We start from the raw sequence: 18,277 nt of genomic DNA on the forward strand, positions 1-18,277 counted from the left end.
GGAGACCATAGTGACCTCTGCAGGACACTTCACCCCTGCAGGACACTTCAGGGCGGGCCTTTTCTTTCCACCAACTACTTTTCTCATTATCTTGAGAGAGAACTTGAAAAACCCCAGGAGTTTATACATGATTAGTCATTAGACAATCGGCTGGAGACCGAGCCCAGGGCTACTGGCCTCGCAGTCTCCACTCCTCACGAAGCAAGGGCTATGCAGGAGACCGCCCACTGGGCTGCCCACTACTCCAGGCGTGGGGAGGCCAAGTCCATGGCTCTGGTCAGGCGTCCAGTCGCGCCAAGAGGTAGGCGACACACCCGGGAGCCCGCGGAAAAGTGCGGCGTGGCCCTCGGCCTGGCTTTTGTAAGCGTGTCAACTGCACGGAAAGCGGCCGCTGGGCTTCCTGCCCGCCTCTCACAGCGCCGCAGGGGAAGGCAGAGCAAGGCGGGAGAACTGTCAGAAGACACTGGCGCTCTACACTACACTTTTCGCTGGGGCCTGCTTCAGGAGGGCGGCAAGGGAAGAAGTGCATGCGCGAACTGCTTCTCAGGCTGTGGAGGAAGTCACGCGTGCATAGAGCGGTCCCCAAGAGATGCAGCGCCAGGGTGACTCTCAGGTTGAGTGCGCTTTAGGGGGGGCCCGGGTGAGTAGTGCCAGAGCACGACCCCTGGCAGGAGTGCGGGCGGAGCGAGTTGGCACGGAAGGGGGAGGGGCGCGGAGCGAGGGAGGGCTCCTCGCTGGGACTATTTTGGTTATAATATTCAAAATGGCAGACGGAGGAGCAGTGAGTAAAGATGAGAGTTCACAGGCAGAGGCAGCAGCAGGTAATTATTACGGCATTTTACATATTCATTTTCAGACTTGGCCTGGCTCCAGCGGCCCCCGTGACTTAGCATAATTTATTAGTACTCAGGATTATTATAATTAATGGTGGGGAGCTGGGGGGGCCGGAGCGCGAGCGCGGGACCTGGCAGGGGCTGCGGCCTGCGCCCTCCGACCGCCGGCCGCTCCCCACTCCCTGCGCTGGGCGGGCGGGGCCGCCTGGAGGACAATGCGGACGGGAGCTCCCAGTTCGTGGGACTGGGGCGGCAGGGCCAGAGTGCCCAGGTCGGTCCGCATGCAGGTTCCAGCCTGCCCCAGCCTCGGCGGGATTGTCGCCAGGCTGCGAGTCCCGGGGACGCGGGTGGCGGGGCGCCCACGCTGCCTGAGGGGCACGGCCGGTCCAGGGCGTGGAGTAGGGTGCGGCCCGGTGAGGAGGCCACTCACAGCCCAACGCCGTGTTTATATTCTCCCTTCGCCCATGTGCTCTGTGCTCGTGCAGTTAGATATGGCTCTCCCTCCGAGGCAGCCCACGGGCTCCGGCAGGTCCCCCCCCCACCGCGCCTCACCCTCGCGGGCCGCAGGGACGGCCCCGCCGGGCCTCGGACTCGGGCCGGGAGCCTGGACCCAGCGCCGGCCCCTGCTAGCTGGGGAGCCCGGCGCCCCCGAGGTCTCGGCGCTCAGCTCCAGGAGCCAGCGGCTGAGCTCCCGTGCCCGCCGCGGCGCTGAGCCCGCGAGGCCGACGCCCGCTGGCGCTCTACCCCCGCAGGTCGGGCACAGAGCCGGAGTGCGGCGGTGGGGAGCTCGTCTGCTGCCCTGAGTGACCCTCCTCTCCCACGCCTGCCCCGCGGCATCGAGTTGTCAGAGAATCTCGGGTTTAGGTGATTTAGGACAGTTGGCCCGGGAAGGGCAGATCACTTTTCCTGTTTACAGGAAACGGGGGTCGTGATGGTTGGTCCTTCCCGGGTAAACTGTTCAGACAATCCACGTTTTTCTTCGTGTCTGTGTGTGTGTGTGTGTGGGGGGGGCTCTTAAGGTGAGTGTTCAGGGAATGGTATTTAAGGTCAAACCCTCCATCACAGTAGGTCACTGAAGAGTGGTGGTAGCCAGATACTTTGTGGGACAGTAGTCTTTAGTTTAACTTGTAACAAAATCTTATGATTTGATCAGCTAAAGGATTAAAAGCAAGCTAACTTAAAATAACTCGTGCTTTCCATCCTGCCCCCCTTCCAGTAGGTAGGCCCTGAATGCATCAGGGAGGAAATAACTAGTTTTCTGGAGAATATTCAGGTGAATGACCGCCTTAAAGACCTGAAGCAGGAGGTCTGATGAACAAAAAGAGTAATATGGTTTTATGCCTTAAATAGCATATATTTTGCACCCGATTCCCAACATGTGGTCAGACTGATGATGCCATTGGACAGAGGACAAGGTGCAGTTAATTTGATTCATTGTCCTGAGGTGAAGTGTAGCAATGAAGCCTCCTCATAGGGAAACCATTTTTCTTGGGATAGTTTCCTTTATAGTTGCAATTTAACCACTACTGAGGCTGTAGATATTTTTATCCAGAATGATAAAATACACATTGCATTTTACAAATTTCAGGTAACACATTAAGTTTCATTGTTAAGATATTTTTAATGTAGAAAAAGGATGGGTGTTGTTAACTAGCCTTATGCTGTGATTAGCTTTCCATGCTATAGTAAAAATTCATTTCTTCTCAAGAGAAGAGCATGGATTTTAAATAAGGATAATTATAAAAGTGTTTCATATACATGCTTATTTCAGATGGGTTTGTTGTCCTTCCTCAAATTTTTATAAGAAGCTGTGTTTCTTAATCAGCGTAATGTCCACATTTAGGGAGGTGCCATTTATTTTAGAGCCTATTTGAATGCATTGAGCTGAATTCAAGAGAATGAGAGCAGTATATTGTTTTAGGTTGAAGTTAGTGTTTAAAATAAGGTGGACTACCTACAGGAAAGTATGTGCTTTAAAATTTTTAAAAACGTAATTAGAATTATTTTTGAATTTCTCTTAATTAGTCTGGCTAAATTTGAGCCTTTTGTTTTGATTGATGATTTTTTAAATAGTTCTATTGCAAGGTAATGGTTCCACTTTATGATTTTTATGTATTAGTAGATTCTCAGGCATTTTTCATCATGTTTTTAACTAGTGTGTCTTATGGTAATGACTAAAACTGCTGTGGGAATGTGATCAAATTGCTGTGCTCTATTCCTCACCCTGCTTGTGGGCCAAGTGTGGTAGGGTATTTTGGTTGCTGGTGAACCCTTCCGAGCTCCTGCATGGCTGCCTGGCTTCTTTTACAGGCATCTAGATTGCGTCTCACCAGAAAGCCCACTCATGATTCTTTGTCAGCTTGCCCCCCTTGTTAACTGTAATGGTGCAAATCTTGAGCATTTGTATGACAGCTGATCAAATGTAGTTAATTTCTAAAGGACTGTCCTGCTTCCAAGCTACTAAAAGTACTTTTTAACCTCTTTCCCCAAAATAACTTTTTAAATTTCTTTCATTTTGTCATAGTCAAAAACACCAGTAGTCAGGGAAAACACAAACTCTGGCTGTTACTTAGGTATAAATGATGTTGCATTCAGTCACAGTTTTAATTTGTTATTCTCTGCATCAGTGTATAGCAAAGAGCAGAAGAAATAAGATGTACTCATTACTGCCTAGGTTGAAGTAATTGTTTATATGTCACTCATCTGGTTAGTGGCTTTTGGAATAATTTCAGGGTTCAGAGTGTCAAATTACTCTCATCAAGCCTCCAAAGATATTTAAGAGAACCTTGAATATCTTAGGTTGGTAGTTCTAAAATGATAAAACTAGATTTTTAAAATTTTTAAAATAAGTTTGTTGTTAAAAAAAGAAGGAGTTGAAATGTTTCTTGAATCTGTATTGCTTGATTTTGAATCTAGTTGTGTGTGTTTTAAAATTGACCACTCACTTACTGTTTTTTTGTTTTGTTTTTATATTGAAAACCAACAGCCCTACGTTTTGCATTTTAGTCTTCTTTTAAGCACTACTAAAAATAATGGTGTGCAACTGCCTTAACTTGTGTTTACACATCAGTGCTGGTTCAGTGACATGGTTTTGTTGATTAGTATAAAGTTGTGTTTCTCCTAAAGGAGGTTCTGCTTTTAGAATTATTCAGATAATTATTGTTTACAGGACAAAACAGATCATGGACAAAACCTGCCCCTTCCTTGTCACCATGTTCTTGTTTTCCATATCTTCTTCAATGCCAAATGCTTGAGCAGGCATTTATTCCTTCGAGGAAATATAATCTTAGGGTTAGTGTTAAAAGTTGTGGATTTCATTCAGTAACACATCTACTTTGAGTTTTTGTATCCTTTGTGAATGGATCTTTCCCTTTTGGGGGAGAGACCCTTTGGGCCAGAATTTTGCTTAATTTTTGTCTTTGTTATGTTGCCTAAATAGTAGAAATGTCTTTGGGGGTGGTTAAAAGAGTTGATAATTAAAGTTCACAAAGGATAGTAGATTCCTTATATATTTTTTTTTGAGAAAAGAAATATACTGTTTATTATTCATCTGAAATATCAGGTGCACTTTTAAAAATTTAAACTCTCTAAACATCTCAATAGCATCTTACCAATTTGGTGGCAGCAAAAGAAACACTAACAAAGACAAATATTTTGAAAAACATTTACAAAAATACATTGCACAAAGTCCTATCTGCATCTTTAAAAATAAATTAATATTCAAATGTCTCCTCCCCAACTCCCAAATTTAGTTTTATATAGGAAATTTGACTTATGTATATAACCTATAATATAGGAAACATCTGTACACATTTCACCCAACCAAGCTGCACAGGAGTAGTTTCCTTATATATTTTTGCACATTGTTGTTATAATCTTTATGAATAAAGATGACTGAGTAACTGAAGTTTTAAATTTATTTTATTTTGTGCTGAAGTATTTCTGTGTTCTAGACTGACAATGAGCTCTTACACACTCTTGATCAGTAATAGCAATGGCAACAAAAATAGCGTGTGGAGCCATTGCCTGGCTTACTGATCTGTTCACAGTGTAGAAGTTGGAATATGAAAATTTTCTTTCGTTTCACAAGTTGTGGTTTGAAGAAGCTCTTAATATGCAGTGTGTGTAGTTGACAAGGTTCTGTGTGTTTCACTGTAGGATGTTAATTCATTGAGTGAGAGGATATCTTACAGAGCTTTTCTGTGGGGCCTTCCCCAGTTTAAGCAGACAAAAGTTTTCAGTTTTGCTCAAATTTTGCTGACAGGACTAGTAATTGAGCAGAAGAAGAATCAGCAAACTAGTTTTGCTTGTCTTTTGAAGTTCTGTCCAGGAAACTGGATATTTAGAGAGGATACATTATATTAATTGAAAAAATGTGAAAAGGAGAAAACTAAGCTTAATATGAGTGTTTGTGTCAGCTTTATATAGCCTGCAGTACTGAAAATCATATCAAGTACAGTTTAATTTGTCACATAATTCATAATTCTCTGTAACTTTATTGTGTCTAAGGTTAGAACTGTAGAAATAGTGTATAAAATTAAATGAATGAAATAACAAATTATGGTAGGATTTATTTTTCCCCCTAGTGAGCATTGTCTGTGCAATAGAAAATATAAACTGGAATGGCTGGGAAGGAAATGTGTTACATGTTTTCAGACGCATTTGCTTTAACATGTGATGTGGTCTAAGTATTGGAGTTGTACTGATGGCTCTGTGCATGCACTGAAAAAGTGACTTGGGTGTCTTCATGTTTAGTGCAGTTATTTTAATGGTCTGCTTAATGAAAAAAAAGTTGCTTCTTTTTGCTGATTTATACTGCAACAAGGTGTTATCTTTAAAAAATAGGTGTCTTAAATAATTTTTAGCTTACAAAATGACCTGCTGTATATCTGGTCCTGTGTCAGTCATTTTGGGGATAACAAGTAAATATAAGACTGTGAAGAGATTGGTTTATTTATTTAAGCAAGGGAAATTTAAAAACAAGGTATATATTGCATATTAAAACACGTGGAAGTGAAAATCAGAGAAGAAATGAGGCATGTCCGAGTTGGAATCAACCAGAGCATCCATAGTAGCCTGTTATGGCCTGAAGGCAGTGTAGATAGAATCTGTTGTAAAGCTTTGCTTCACCCAGCACCGTGTTCTTACTCTGGTGTGGTAACTGACCTGCCGACCTGACCTGCCTTTATTGCTGAACTGTTCTAACAGATAAGAACACAGGACTTTGGGCTCGCTCCCACCTCCCTCCTTCTCCTCTCCTTTTTTCTTGTGTGGAGAGCCTAGTGTCTCCATGGAGCCACACAGGTGGGCCCTGCTGACTCTCCAGCCTCCATCTCTCCCTTTCCTACATTCCTGCTGCTCAGAGTGGCCTTATGTAGAAGGTGAGACTTGAGCTGATCAAAATAAATTTAGAGGAGTGGGAAAATGGAAGGTTGCTGGTGGAAGGTTGCTGCAGAGAGACTGTGCTCAGAGGCCAGCAGGTGCTGTCCCTGCAGGGGTGCTGGAGAGTTCTGAAATAAAGCCTGGGGAGATAGAAGTGGTGTGTTAGGATTAACAAGGGGTCTCTGGGAGCCACATGTGCGTTACAAGTGCTGCCAGGGATGCAGACATCATGGAACAGCAACAGGATCACTGACACCCTGTGAGGGCTGTGAGGAGACTGTCCAATTACATGACTTTGAAGAACAGCATTTTGTCATAGGAACTGTTTTATTTCTGACCACTGGGTTTGTTTTTAATCTTGTAGACATAGAATTGTCTAATTGACTTTGTTTCATTTTCAAATCAAATACAGTATTTAGGCCAAATTTTTCACCTGAAAGGAAGCTAATCTACATGCAGTTGTGGTGTGCATTTTTCTTAGACTCATTCCCAGTTCCATTTTATGATCTTACATTTGTTTTGTATTTCTTTTATTGCTTCCATCTTTAAACTCTTGTTATTTTGTGTTTTATTGGGGCTAACTTACCTCTTTTCTGAGCAAGAGAACTATAAATAAAATTACCATAACTGTGACATAATGATAATGTCTGTATTTTTATAGTGCCCTAAAATTTATGACAGCACTCATTTTACATTACCTCAGTTAGAGTTTTCAGGCAAGCATTATTATGCCCATTTTAGAGTGGAGTAAAATAATGTTCAGATTAAGTGACTTTCCCCAGATCTTATCCTGTAATAAGCACTAAGTATATTGGGAAGTAAGTACAGGCTTTTGGACTAGCTGTTGCCTGGGCTGTATATTGGAGAGTGGAGGAAGGCAGGTTGGGGCATTTCTGTACAGAGCACTGAGTACCCTGCCCTGGTGGAAGAGTTTGCTTTCATTTGCTAGGCAGTAGGGAGTGTTGAAGTCTTTTGTTTTTGTTCTGGACAATGCTGCGACCAAAGCACTTATTCTAAAGTGTTTAACAGCTAGTTAGAGACAAAGAAAATATTAAAGTTTTGAGCTTTGGTTATCCAGAGAAGAATAGTGCTGTGAACAGATAGTTGTAAGGAAGTTGAGAATGGGTGCTTTTTGGGGAGCAAGGTAGGAATTTCATTTTAAATGTGTTGCTTGAGACATGATTGGATGGATCTTACTAGGTTTTAAGTTCCTTGTGAAAATTGATTTTTTTTTAGTAAATTAAATGTGATAAGCATATGAGTACTAGCTAGGGAGATATGTGTTCATGCTGCTGCTGCTGTGTGGACTGAGTATTTTAATAAGTTCCAGACATCTTATTTTGACTCTGGTATTGACTTCTACAGTTATTTTCCCCAATAATAAGGCGGTCACAATACCAGTGTAGAAGGGATGCTGTGGGGAGTAGCCAACTGATGGTATAAGCATTTTTAAAGTACCATAATAGTTCTTCTTACATGAGCACAAGAGTAAAATTAGCAGTTTTATTACTTGTGTTGCTGTAGAAGCTTAGAGGCTGGTGGAGCTTATACATTTCTGCTTGCAGCCAGCAGCCTGGGGAAAGGGGTGCATCCTCTTAGTGCTTTTCTGAAAACTGTGCAGTGTAAGCATTGCTTTGGAACAAATACAGACTCATCCTTGAGTTCAGGCTTTTCCTGCATTTTTAACCTTTTACTGCTTCCCTTATGGAACACAGCTCAATGATTCTGCTAAGGAAATCCCATCACGGACCCACCTCAAACATAGCATTTCTTTGAGCAGGTTTTATTCTTAGAAGATTCCCTAAAACTTCAAGACCTGTTTCAGGAGGGTGACTGTGTATTATTTTGAAGTTTTCTTGGGTCCTTCTTCCTATGCTCCTCCAAGCTTGTCCCAATTTGAGACCTGTGACATGGCGGTATACCCACGTTTTGGCCTGGCTGTAATGTTTGGGGGCTCTGCTGTAATGTTTGGGATGTTCTGAGAATCTTTACTTGCACTAACCGCCATCCACCTTCCTGTGGAATGCTGGGTGTGAAAAGGGCACTAGGATTTGAGAGACCTGGGTTCTGTATCATTAATTAGTTGCATAGCTTTGGGACATTTCTCTATGGATTTAAAAAAATGCATTTGTAAATTAAGGAGCTTGTCACGCTATTTATTTATTTGTTTATTTTATTTTTGGTGGTGCAGGGGATGAACCCAGGGCTTGCTTGCTGCCACTGAACCACATCCCCAGCCCCAGTATCAGACTTCAAGAAAAAGTAGAGCTTTTTTGATTGAAGTCCAGGGTAGGAGCAGGGGCAGTGTCCTTTCTCCAGTTTTACATAGTAGCCCTGCCCTTCACAAGATCCTGAGGATTCCTGTAGAGCATGGTTTGAAAACTTTTTTATTTATCCTTTTTTTGTGGGGGAGATGGTACCAGGGATTGAACTCAGGGGCACTCAACCACTAAGCCACATCCCCATCCTTTTTTATATTTTATTTAGAGATAGGGTCTCACTGAGTTGCTTAGCACCTTGCTTTTGCTGAGGCTGACTTTGAACTCATGATCCTTCTGACTCAGCCTCCCAAGCTACTGGGATTACAGGTGTATACCACCAGGCCCAGCTTTATTGTTTATCTTAAGGTACCTATTTATCCACATTCTATCTCTGCAAATAGCCAATTTTTTCAAGCCTGGATCCTGTTTTAACTCTGAATTTACTTCATTTGTGTTCATTTAGCTAATTCAGCATTTCATTATACATAACCTTATTTTCTTCTCTGGTTAATTATATAAGTAAATCTTGTCTCAAGAACCTTGAGAGCAGAAACCTGCTTCTAGAGACAGAATAGGCATTTAGGGTTAGGATTAGGTTGGGTTAGGGTTAGGGTTAGGGTTAGGGTAGTTAGGGTTAGGGTCGTTAGGGTTAGGGTTGTTAGGGTTAGGGTTAGGGTTGTTAGGGTGAGGGTGAGGGTTGTTAGGGTTAGGGTTGTTAGGGTTAGGGTTAGAGTTGGGGTTGGGGTTTAGGGTTGGGGTTGGGGTTAGGGTTTGGGGTTTAGGGTTAGGATTAGGGTGAGGGTAGGGTTTAGGGTTTAGGGTTAGGGGTTGGTGTTAGGGTTAGGGTTGGGTTAGGGTTAGGGTTTAGGGTTTTGGGTTAGTGTTGGGGGTTAGGGTTAGATTTAGGGTTAGGGTTAGGGTTAGGGTTAGCATGTATTATGATTTTATTCCTTTTTATTGGTGAATTTACAGTATTAAATTGTATGGCTGTCTCATGTTTTATGTGCCTATTTACTCATTAGTTGGTTGATATTTGAATTTTGGTTATTATCAATAAAACTGCATTGAACATTCATGTCAATATTTTATGTGGACATATTCTTCATTTCTCTTGAATAAATACCTATAAGTAGAATTGCTGAGTCATATGTTCAGTTTGTAACTTTTTACAGTAGCTGTCAAATTTTCCAAATTGGGTGTACCATTTATATCTCTACCAGCAGTATGAAGGGGTTTTCTGTTTCTCTGTATAGCAGCATTTATTATTATTTTTTGATTGTAGCTATTATCAGTATACTTAACTATAGGTTTAATTTACATTTTTCTAATGTCTAATAATGTTGAATGTCTTTTCATATGCTTATTTTTCCCTCTGTAAATCTTGTTTGTGAAATGTCTGTTCAAATCTTTTAACTATTTTTTAAATTGAATTATCTCTTACCTATTGAGTTGTAGGTATTCTTTACATTTATGTGGTGCTGAGGATCGAACCCAGTGCCTTGTGCATGCTAGGCGAGCACTCTACCACTGATCCACAACCCCAGCCCTGATTATTAGTATTTAAACAGGAGTTGAAAGCTATACTTTTTTTTTCCTGACAAGAATCCTGCTTAGGGGCTGGGGCTGGAGCTTGGGCTTATTGGTAGAGTACTTGCCTAGCATGTGCAAGGCACTGGGTTCCATCCTCAGCACCACATAAAATAAATACATAAAATAAAAGGTATTGGTTCCAACTACAACTAAAAAAATAACAAAACAAAACTATTTAAAGAAAAAAAAGAATCCTGCTTAGGTTGATAGCCACACTTAGCAAATTATATGTAGAAATATTCAAATAAAGAAACTATTACACTATAACTTCCCTGAACTCAGGGATGTATAGTTGACATTGCTAAGGGTGTATAGACCATGAATTCCTTTAAGAGTCCACATAGGTCAGCAAGAGTTTAAAAAAAGAAAGCAAATCCAGAAAAAGGATAATGGGCCATATTTATTTGTACCTTCTCCTGCATAAGAATTCATAAAACTGTGAGACTCTGAGTAAGTGAATGACATTTTAGGAAAATATATTGTGTGGTTTCCAGCTTTGGAAGCAAGTAAGTAAATGGATGAAAATTTGACTAACTCTCTTTTTTAATTGCCTTTTTCTAGCTAGCACTTGCTGCCATTCCTACTCCTATACCTCAACCAAAATAGCAATCTTATTTTCAAAATCTTTTGCTAGCTTTTTTCTTGCATTTTTTTAGCATATACCATAAAACTCACTATTTTAATGTGTATAGTGAAGTGGTCTTTAATGTATTCACAGTGTGTTATAACCATCACTATTGTAATTCCTAAAAATTTCTCCTACTCCCAGAAGAAACTTCATACCTCGTGTCAATCATTCTAAATTTCTCCATATCCTGGCAAGCACTCATCTGCTTTCTTTCTCTATGAATTTACCTTTCCTGGAAATTTCATGTAAATGGAATCATATAACATGACCATTTACATCTGACTTTTTTTATATAGCATAATCTTTTTGAAGTTCATTCATACTGTAGCTAGCATATTATCTGAGTTTCATTCCTCTTTATGACTGAATAATACTCTACTGAATATATGTACCACGTTTTGTTCATCCATTAATTGATGGACATTTTGGTTGTATGACTTTGATTATTACAAATAATGCTGCTATAAAAATTTGTGTACATGTGCTTTGTGCGAACATTTATTTTTAGTTTTTTGGATGTATCCATCTAGGAGTTGATGGAGCATACAATTCCTCTGTATTTAACTATATTAAACTTTTCCACAATGGCTGGCACCAATTTACATTCCCATCAGCAATGCATGTGGGTTCCAGTTTTTTCCGTACTCTCCCTACGCCTATTATTTTCTTCATCTCTTTTTTTTAAAATTATATCCATCTGCATGGGTGCTAAGTAATTATTTTATGATTCTGATATGCATTTCCCTGATGTCTAATGATACTGAATATCTTTTCATGTGTTTATTGGCCATTTTTATATCTTGTTTAGAAACATGTCTAATCAAATACTGTGTCTAAAATAGGTCTTTTTTTCCCCTCTTTCTTCATAAGAGTAAATTTTTGCCTTTTACTGTCTCAGAAATAGCTTTGGATCTTCACTGTTGAGCTTGGACTAGCATCATAAATTCATCCTGGAAAACTCACTCAAGGCCTACCTGCCATTTTTAGATATGATGATAACTGAGCAAGCAGTATTTTCTGTTTTTGATTGGTGGACGGCTTTTCTTTATTTTCCATTAAAAATGTTTCAAAAGCATATTTTGATGGAGTTATTGTCATGGCTGTAATTTGGATTTGGGCAAATCTTATTGGGAAATTAATTATGACAGAATGATAACGTATCTATGGTTGATACTCTTATTGGTGCTCACTGGAAGTGTTAAAGTAGAATCTAGAAAACTATTTATTGGTTGTTTATAGAAGAAATTAGTGCATAATAAAGAAAGTTGAATTATGTGCTTTTTGAGATTCTTTGCAGCTTTAAGATTCTGAAATTTGTCCCAGTGAAATGGTATGAAAAGTATCTTATTGCATCATTATTTTGTACAAACTTTTTTTTGTAAAAAGTTTGATTCTCAGGATAATGTAGATTTGCCTTGAAAATGTGGAATTGCTTCAAAAACAGAACGAAGTATTATGTACTTTATTGTTTTTAAGAGATTTAATTTGTTTTACTTTGTTGCAGTTGAGATAGTTTGCTTTCAGTTCTTAAAAAAATGTTTTCTTACAGATTAGCAAGACATCTACAAAAAAAGGCCCAAGCTCAACACAATAATTCTGAATTCACAGAAGAGCAAAAGGTACCATCAAATAATATCTAGATATATTCAATTCCAAATGAAATTGCTCTTGAGTCCATTAAGCAGAAAAATAAACAAAAAAACTGTTATATTTAAGTAAAAAAAATCAGATTGATCATGCTTTGCCTAACATTAAGTGAACATTTATACAGATATATAACTTATCACTTAATGAATTTCTTTTCTTAACTATTTAGGTCTTATTTAACTCTAACGGAAGTCATCCACACTTTAGTTGAAAAGCATGGGTAACCCAAAGACTGGAGTTTGTTCCGAGTCACTTGGAAAAACAGAAGGATTGGGAATAAGTGCATTCCACCTCAATGCTTAACTCTGAATTTTCATAACTCTTTATGTATCACCTCTCAAAGCAAAAAAGAAAACACACACAAAACCCCCCAAACCAAAAAACAAATGGAAAAAAAATTAGGTCAAGTCAAGAACTTGGCATACAGACCTGTCAGCTAAATAAACATATAAGATTGCAAAATGTTTCACTACTGTTCTTTCTTCCTTGAATTAAAATTTTTGTATGTCAAGTTGATTCCCTGATAGAGATTATGTAAAAGGGAATACTTTAAAGTAACTTATTCTAAAAGAAGAGAAGAAATGGGAGGAAACAACTCCCATTTTCTCCTGGCTCAGAGTAAGTAGTGTTAAGTCAATTTTTAATCTTGTAGATAGTGAAAAATATGTGTTAGTCTTTTCTTCATCTCTTTTTTTGAATAAATTTTATTTTATTTTTATTTATTTATTTATTGGTTGTTCAAAACATTACAAAGCTCTTGACATTTCATATTTCATACATTAGATTCAAGTGGGTTATGAACTCCCATTTTTACCCCAAATACAGATTGCAAAATCACATTGGTTACACAGCCACAACTTTACATAATGCCCTATTAGTAACTTGTTGTATTCTGCTACATTTCCTATCCTCTACTATCCCCCTTTTCCTCATCTCTTAAGAAAAGGCAGTGTGAAAACCCTGGTGACCTAATTCAGTCTTATTAATACTTTTCTTTTTTTGCACAAGGGGAAATGGGAGTAATTTTTTGCATAACTTTTTAATTAAACTTAAGCAAGTTTTTAATCCATAGGCCTGTGTTTATTGATTCTTAGTTACAGGAGTTTGGGGAGAAAAATCCCCCAGAGGGTTAGCCGTATTTCTTGCCCAAATATATTTGTATTTTTAAAATATTTAAAATCTACTTAAAAAATTATGTTACTACAATTTGAAAGGGTGTTTTTCTTTTTTCCTTAGTAAGTGCTAATATCCACAATAGATTTAAGAGACTTAGGATATTAGTCCTGGAAAATAATTATCACAAAGGAAATAGCTGATATGCTTAAGGAAAGGAACAAAAACTATACACTATCCCACTTCTGTAAGATTTGTGAAATCTATCTAGGAACTGATTAGGAAGTGATCAGCTGGCATCATTGAATTAAGACTTAAAATATCTAAATCTTGATGAATAGAATCTTAGATATCCAGGTACATAAATTAATAGTTAATAAAGTATGTTATGAATATGAAGACAATAAAAAATGTAAAAAAGTTTTAATGATCCCATATTTTAGTCACCTGTTTGCCTTCAATTAGTTAGATTTCTCCAGCATTTGTTGCTCAGGAGTAGAACATGTGAGCCACATGGCCTGAGATTAAAGTCTTTTGACCTCCTAAAACATTTTAAAATTACAAAACAAACAGGTTAATATCAAAAAATGAACCTTGTTAAGTGATGAGGAAAAAATTAACTTTTTCTTTATTTTCTTTATTATTCTGAGACTAGAGTTGTTGTTGATAATGCTATTGATTCTTTAATTTATAGCTGTTCAGCTTGTCTTTGGTTATAAAGACCCCCAGATCTTGTACTCCAAAAGATCCAGGAGGCTGCAGGACCTAGAGGAGAGTGCTGAGACCTAGAGTCAGAAGACTTAAGTCTTGCATCCTGGCTTTGGCTCTGGGCCTGGTTTTCCTTATATAAGAAATGAGAGATTAGAGAACTCTTAAGTGACTTTAAAAGGTCTTTCCTTCCTAAAACTCCAGTGACCTCTACCTGTGAAGTGGTCTGTACCTCCTCTTTTCCTGGAAGCCTGATTTCTGAGGAACATATTATTTATAATACCTGCCCAGGAGGCATTTCTGGCTGCCAGGTGTAACTGCAGACAGAGCTGCAGTCTGTCTATTCCTTGGTCTTGGAGAAGGACCCCAAGTCATTCTGTTCTACCATATAAGGCAAGTTTTATGCATTTAAAGGTTTAAATTTCTGTGAAAATGCAAGTGAAATATTCACAACAGACAGAAACACTCATGTTGATGTATAGGCATTATATGATTGTTCCATAAGAAAAAAATTATCAAAGTCTTCAGTTAATAATGATTAGAAAAGAGAGGTCTTCAAGACATGTTCTAGGAAACACTGGCTCTTAAAAATTAATAGATTGTGTCTGTGTCTGTGTGTCTGTGTGTTGTGCTGAGAATGGAACCCAGGTCCGCATGCTAGGCAAACAAGCACTCTGCATATCAGTAAGCTACATCCCCAGCCCAATAGGCATTACTTGCACACAGTTTATGACTTCTCTGGACTTTTAATATTCTAATGTGTATGTTGGATATTTTAAAGAGTTTGGTTGTACAGTATTTTAAAAATTATTTGCTTTTGAAAAGCTCCCCTCCTTTCTTTACAGAATATTTCATTGGATCTAGTGTTCTAAAGAACATAATACAGGAAATTTTGACACATACTGTTAGATCTGCATTAAATACTATGCCTATACATAAGCTGGAGAGAAAACTGAATAATATTTTTCTCCAAAAAGGAAAATAGAAAATGCTTTTAACCTTATTCTTTGCAAAAATATTGTTGTATTTTGAGTTATATTTCTTATGCTTATACTATTTCATGTATTGATAGCAGTGACAAGTTATATAATTATGCCAACCATTCAGTAGTTAGTGGAACTTTGAAAAATGTTTTTGGTTTTTAAAAACTAATCTTATTACTAAAGTGCTTTCTTTATGAAACTTTTTGCTGTCTAGTTCACAGTGAGCTCTCAAATATATTTGATGAATAAATGTTTTATTGGACCTATTATTGATATTTACTTTATATTTATTAAAATAAATCCTAATTTTTAAGAGAATAACATATTTTCCAATATTTATTTTATATCTAAAGAATTCTAAAGCAGAACTACTAATCTGTCTAAGCCATATTAATTGGTGATAGAATAAAAACTTCACATTTATTTCCTATTTTTAATATTCTCAAAGATTTCTAGTTAAAACAAGAGTTTATGATTCTTACTTGATCCTCTCTCACGATTAGTTCACTTAGTTTCATTTCAGTTTTCAATAGTTTTGTCATTATAACAAGTGGGTTTAGTGGCCAACAAAAAGCTGCCAAAAGCTTTCATTCCATGGAATTCCCTACTTTGGTGTTGTAGATTTTCTCATGTAAGTTTCTGGACAAAATAGAACATCCTATCTCATGACACTTAGAAAGTTTTTTCCTATTTTGAATCAAACTTGGTGGTAATGAGAATCCCAGAAATATATACTTGTTTTATGTTTTATCGATTCCACCTTTCTACTTCCACTTTCTCTCTACCCCAGTGTTTTCTCTCCCCCAACAGCTAGATGGAAGATGAGTGGCTGCTTTTAAATATTTAAAAGATAAGTCTGGATTAAGTAAGACTGTACTGAATTATGTTTATTTTTAAACTCATTTTATTCATTACATAAATTGAATACATTTAAGCAAAATTAATTTAGCTCATTAATTGTCCATTTTTATTCCATGTTTACCTTTAACTGATCTTTAGAGCTCTCAATTTTCTTAGCAATGACAAACTAAAGTAGCTAATACTCTAAAAATGATACTGTTTTCTGTTTCTTATCATATTAGGTATGAGCAATTAATTTGAATAAAATGCTAGTGATTTAAGTCTTTCTAAAAATCAAACATCACTTCAGTGCTTGGTTTAATGTACATTAATTAAAGTAGTCAATACTTATACTCTGGCATATGTGAACTTGTGCTTCTTTATTACTTTTCTGAACTGTTCATTTTAAGGAAGGTGACACTGTTTCAGTAGCAAGCACTTGATTTTTGACATCAATAAATTCTACATGTTTTAAAAGTTATTGCCACAGCTGAAGTAATAGTGTTTCACTTATTTTTTAATACTGAAGCTGGGTGTGGTCCCTTAAAATAGTTATGAATAAGGCCGGTTGGTATTTTGCCATAGTTCAGTACATTTATATATAAAAAGCTATTGCCTTTGCTTAACTTAAAGAAATGTTTAAGTGATAATAGTTTGTTAGTGGTCTCTTATTGTTCAGCTACAACATTTTTATCTTAAATGTTTGAAGTGTGAAATAAAATGGATTTTAAAGTCAAGAAGGAAAAAAGCTAACTACTATTTGAAGATTAGCCCATTGATACATCTCAATACAAGCAAAATTCTTTTATAAATCAGTTTTGAAAAAATATAGTAAGTCATATCTAAATGGAATTGATGGAAGTGTGTGGTTTTATTGAATATCTTGTGTGTTGTATAGAAGGCATTGATGACTGGGACAAATTACTTAACCTGCCTGAACTTCAGTTTTCACACCAGTAAAATGATCACAGCTAATTCAGAGTTGGGGAGGATTAATTAAATTAATGTTTATCAATCATTTAGGAGAGCCTATAAGTAAGTGCTCATTAGTTATTAATAAGTGGTTAATAATTAATAGTATTTGTTATTAATAAATTATTTGATTATTATATTTATACTTAATTATTTACTAGTTTTGCTGGAGTTGAGTGGTATATTTGAACAATAATGATTGGGGATATTAGACTTTATGTAGAAAAGATTGCTTACTGCTGGTTTCTATACATAGCTATTTAAGAGGATGAATAAACTTGAGTATTTTGCAAACTATGTATAAACATAATTTTCAAATGTAATCTCTTTTCAGATTAAAATTGCATATTTTCTAAGATTTTATATTGAAATTTTAAAAAGATTATGGAGATAATTAAATATTATTACTTGTGTGTCTGAGAGGCATATCTTGCTCAATAATAGGTTTTTCTGTGAGTTGCTATCCTAGCTGTTTGTTGAAGATTCAGTAATTGAAGAATGTCCACTAGCCTAAGCACCAGAGGCCAGGACAATACTGTTACTTCCCTTTACTCCTCTTTTACCTTTCAAAGAACATTAACCAAACACAAAATCACCAAATCCCCAATTTACTAAACTTTTTGTAAGTCATACAGAAAATACATTCAGAAAAACATGTCAGTTTTTTTCCAAAATATGTCATTTTGTAAGCATTGTAAATGTTTACATTGTAAATGTTACACAGTTCTTTGCTTTTATTATCTAGACTTATTCCTAAACACATTTCAGAAATATCTTTTTTGGAAGGACCTAGAAGTCTCAGTGGCATTGTTCAGCTGCCTGCCCTGATAATTTCTTTTATGATTCTCATGAATCTCCCCTTTTCATGTCCACCTTAGCTATTCATATTCTTATTCTGAATATTGTTTAGACAGTTTAAAATAACTTAAATAATTTTTCCTTCAGTTTTTCCCCTTTCCTTTAAATTATGTATGCATTGCATACCTGTATCACAACAGTCAAGGGGTTTTTTGTTTGTTTTTTAGAAAGTATCACTGTGTTGCCCACACCGGCCTTAAACTCTTAGGCTCCTGCCTTAGCCTTCCCAGTAGGTGGTACACGTAACTATGCCCAGCTCACAACAGTGTTCTTAAGGGCATGTCAGTTAAAAAAAAAATAAAAATAAAAACACACTTCTATGTAACTTATTGTTAAAGAAATCCTAGATTCCTCAGCAAGGAGTTTGTGAAAGGTCCATTTCAGAATGACTATGCCCTACTTCACTTTACTTTTCACACCCATCCCTCTGCTTTCAGTTCGGGATTTTAAGTAATTGAACCT

The 18,277-nt window shown here is 37.5% G+C and overlaps 1 protein-coding gene across 1 annotated transcript in view; it reads left to right on the forward strand.

Annotated features, from left to right (window-relative positions):
- The first annotated feature begins 210 nt into the window (after positions 1–210).
- LOC144373707 (axin interactor, dorsalization-associated protein-like) overlaps positions 211–18,277 on the forward strand; it is a 48,759-nt gene continuing 30,692 nt past the window's right edge. The window contains exons 1-3 of the mRNA XM_078036730.1: positions 211–602; positions 810–821; positions 12,244–12,313. Of these exons, the coding sequence (XP_077892856.1) occupies positions 211–602; positions 810–821; positions 12,244–12,313 (474 nt within the window). The remainder of the gene's footprint in view (positions 603–809; positions 822–12,243; positions 12,314–18,277) is intronic.

This window comes from Ictidomys tridecemlineatus, unplaced genomic scaffold (genome assembly GCF_052094955.1).
Source record: "Ictidomys tridecemlineatus isolate mIctTri1 unplaced genomic scaffold, mIctTri1.hap1 Scaffold_46, whole genome shotgun sequence".
NCBI classification, from domain to species: domain Eukaryota; kingdom Metazoa; phylum Chordata; class Mammalia; order Rodentia; family Sciuridae; genus Ictidomys; species Ictidomys tridecemlineatus.